Source organism: Pygoscelis adeliae, unplaced genomic scaffold (genome assembly GCF_000699105.1).
Source record: "Pygoscelis adeliae isolate BGI_AS28 unplaced genomic scaffold, ASM69910v1 Scaffold306, whole genome shotgun sequence".
In the NCBI taxonomy this organism is placed as follows: Eukaryota; Metazoa; Chordata; class Aves; order Sphenisciformes; family Spheniscidae; genus Pygoscelis; species Pygoscelis adeliae.
Genome location: NW_008825072.1, coordinates 2185753 through 2187239, shown reverse-complemented (window position 1 = coordinate 2187239; position 1487 = coordinate 2185753). Strand labels below are relative to the sequence as shown.

The following is a 1487-nucleotide window of genomic DNA, read 5'->3' as shown; positions in this document are numbered from 1 at the left end:
TCAGCAGGATTTATAAAAATAAAAAAAGAAAAACTAAAGTTTAGGTTTTTCTTGATGATGAACAGAAGTAGTTCAAATTCTAGCCAAAAGTAATGCCTAGAAACATGTGTAGCTGTTAGTAATTATCTAGATGTCAGTATTGTGTGGAAGGTAAAATTGAAAAAACCCAGTATTCCTATTTTTATTTTTAAAAATAAAATGAAAACACATAGTTTCTAATACAATTGATAGGTTATATAATGCAAATAGAGCCTTTGAAATATCTCTTTCATGATAAAAGGAGTCAGTTGTAATGGAAAAGCTATATGTAACTTGGCATCCTTGAATGAGCTGAGATCATTGCCTGCCCTGACTCAGTCATGGCTTTGCTGCCGAATTACAGTTACTGAGCTGGTGATTGCTCCGTGTTTAGCATTTGACATATAAAAATGAACAGTTCACTGCTAGGACCATAATGCGATGTTCTGCTTTCCACAGGCCCACGAGCGATCCGAGAGCTCCGAGGTTGCCTTCGTTACCCAACTTGTGAAGAAGCTGATGATTATCATTGCACGACCAGCTCGGCTGCTTGAGTGCTTGGTAAGTTTGGTCCTCGGGAGAGTGCGTGTTTGATCTAAAGAGTCTGGTGTGTGTTTGAGGAGATAAGGAACACAAAGCCTTCAAGAGAAAGCTTTAAATTCTTATAAAAACATTGATGAAAAATAAATCAATATTTTAAAAAAGAAGTACTGTCTCTTGCATTAATATAGAAGTATCTTTCCATTGGAGTGTCAGCTGCAACAGCAGCTAAATTATATTTTAGTATAAAGTTTATGGCTGAGGGGCCAGATGTAGCTGTTGACATCATTTCACGCTACTTGATGCCACCTGATTTTCTTCATGTTGTTAGTAGGTACAGTGAAGAGTGTGTAAATGTATGATGTGCGTACGGTGCCCAGAGAGTCATGCTAAGAAAGAACTGTCACTAAGGAAGAAGTTCCCTTCCATGATATAAATGGTGTTTGGGCTCTTGGACTCAAACTCTTACCGTAGACCCAGCAATTACAGTAGAGAGACTGGATGTCAGGTTTTCCAGCTATGAACACAGAGGGATAGGCCAGTGAGAGATCCAAGCAGATTTGGAAGCCTATGGTTGAAATCCTTTTCCATGTTACTAGAATATATGGAAAAGCAAGTCTCACTGCTTTTTTAACAACTTACTCTGGCTAATAAGAACATACTATTTTATTTAACTCTAGGAAATGGTGAAAAGTGTATAGGCCATCCCAATGAAATAGGCCACTGTGACCTGAAGTCATGCAACTCCAAAAATATTTATGCAACCTGAACGTGTATTCTCACTGTGATGCCACAGCAAGAGGGTTAATATAATTCTTGAATATATATGGAAAGAGGTGTTCAGGCCTCTGGCGTACACAATGTTGTGGTGGTTATTGGTTATAGGGGTCAGTTCTGTGACACTGTTTCAAAAGGATGTTGAAAAATTG

At 38.1% G+C, this 1487-nt stretch overlaps 1 protein-coding gene across 3 annotated transcripts in view; it reads left to right on the top strand.

The window, feature by feature from the left end:
• Window positions 1–1487, top strand: part of MAST2 (microtubule associated serine/threonine kinase 2) — a 173576-nt gene that overhangs the window by 136726 nt on the left and 35363 nt on the right. For all 3 annotated transcript variants that reach the window (XM_009326585.1, XM_009326583.1, XM_009326584.1), the window contains one exon: window positions 478–579. In XM_009326585.1, coding sequence (XP_009324860.1) covers window positions 478–579 — 102 coding nt within the window. The remainder of the gene's footprint in view (window positions 1–477; window positions 580–1487) is intronic.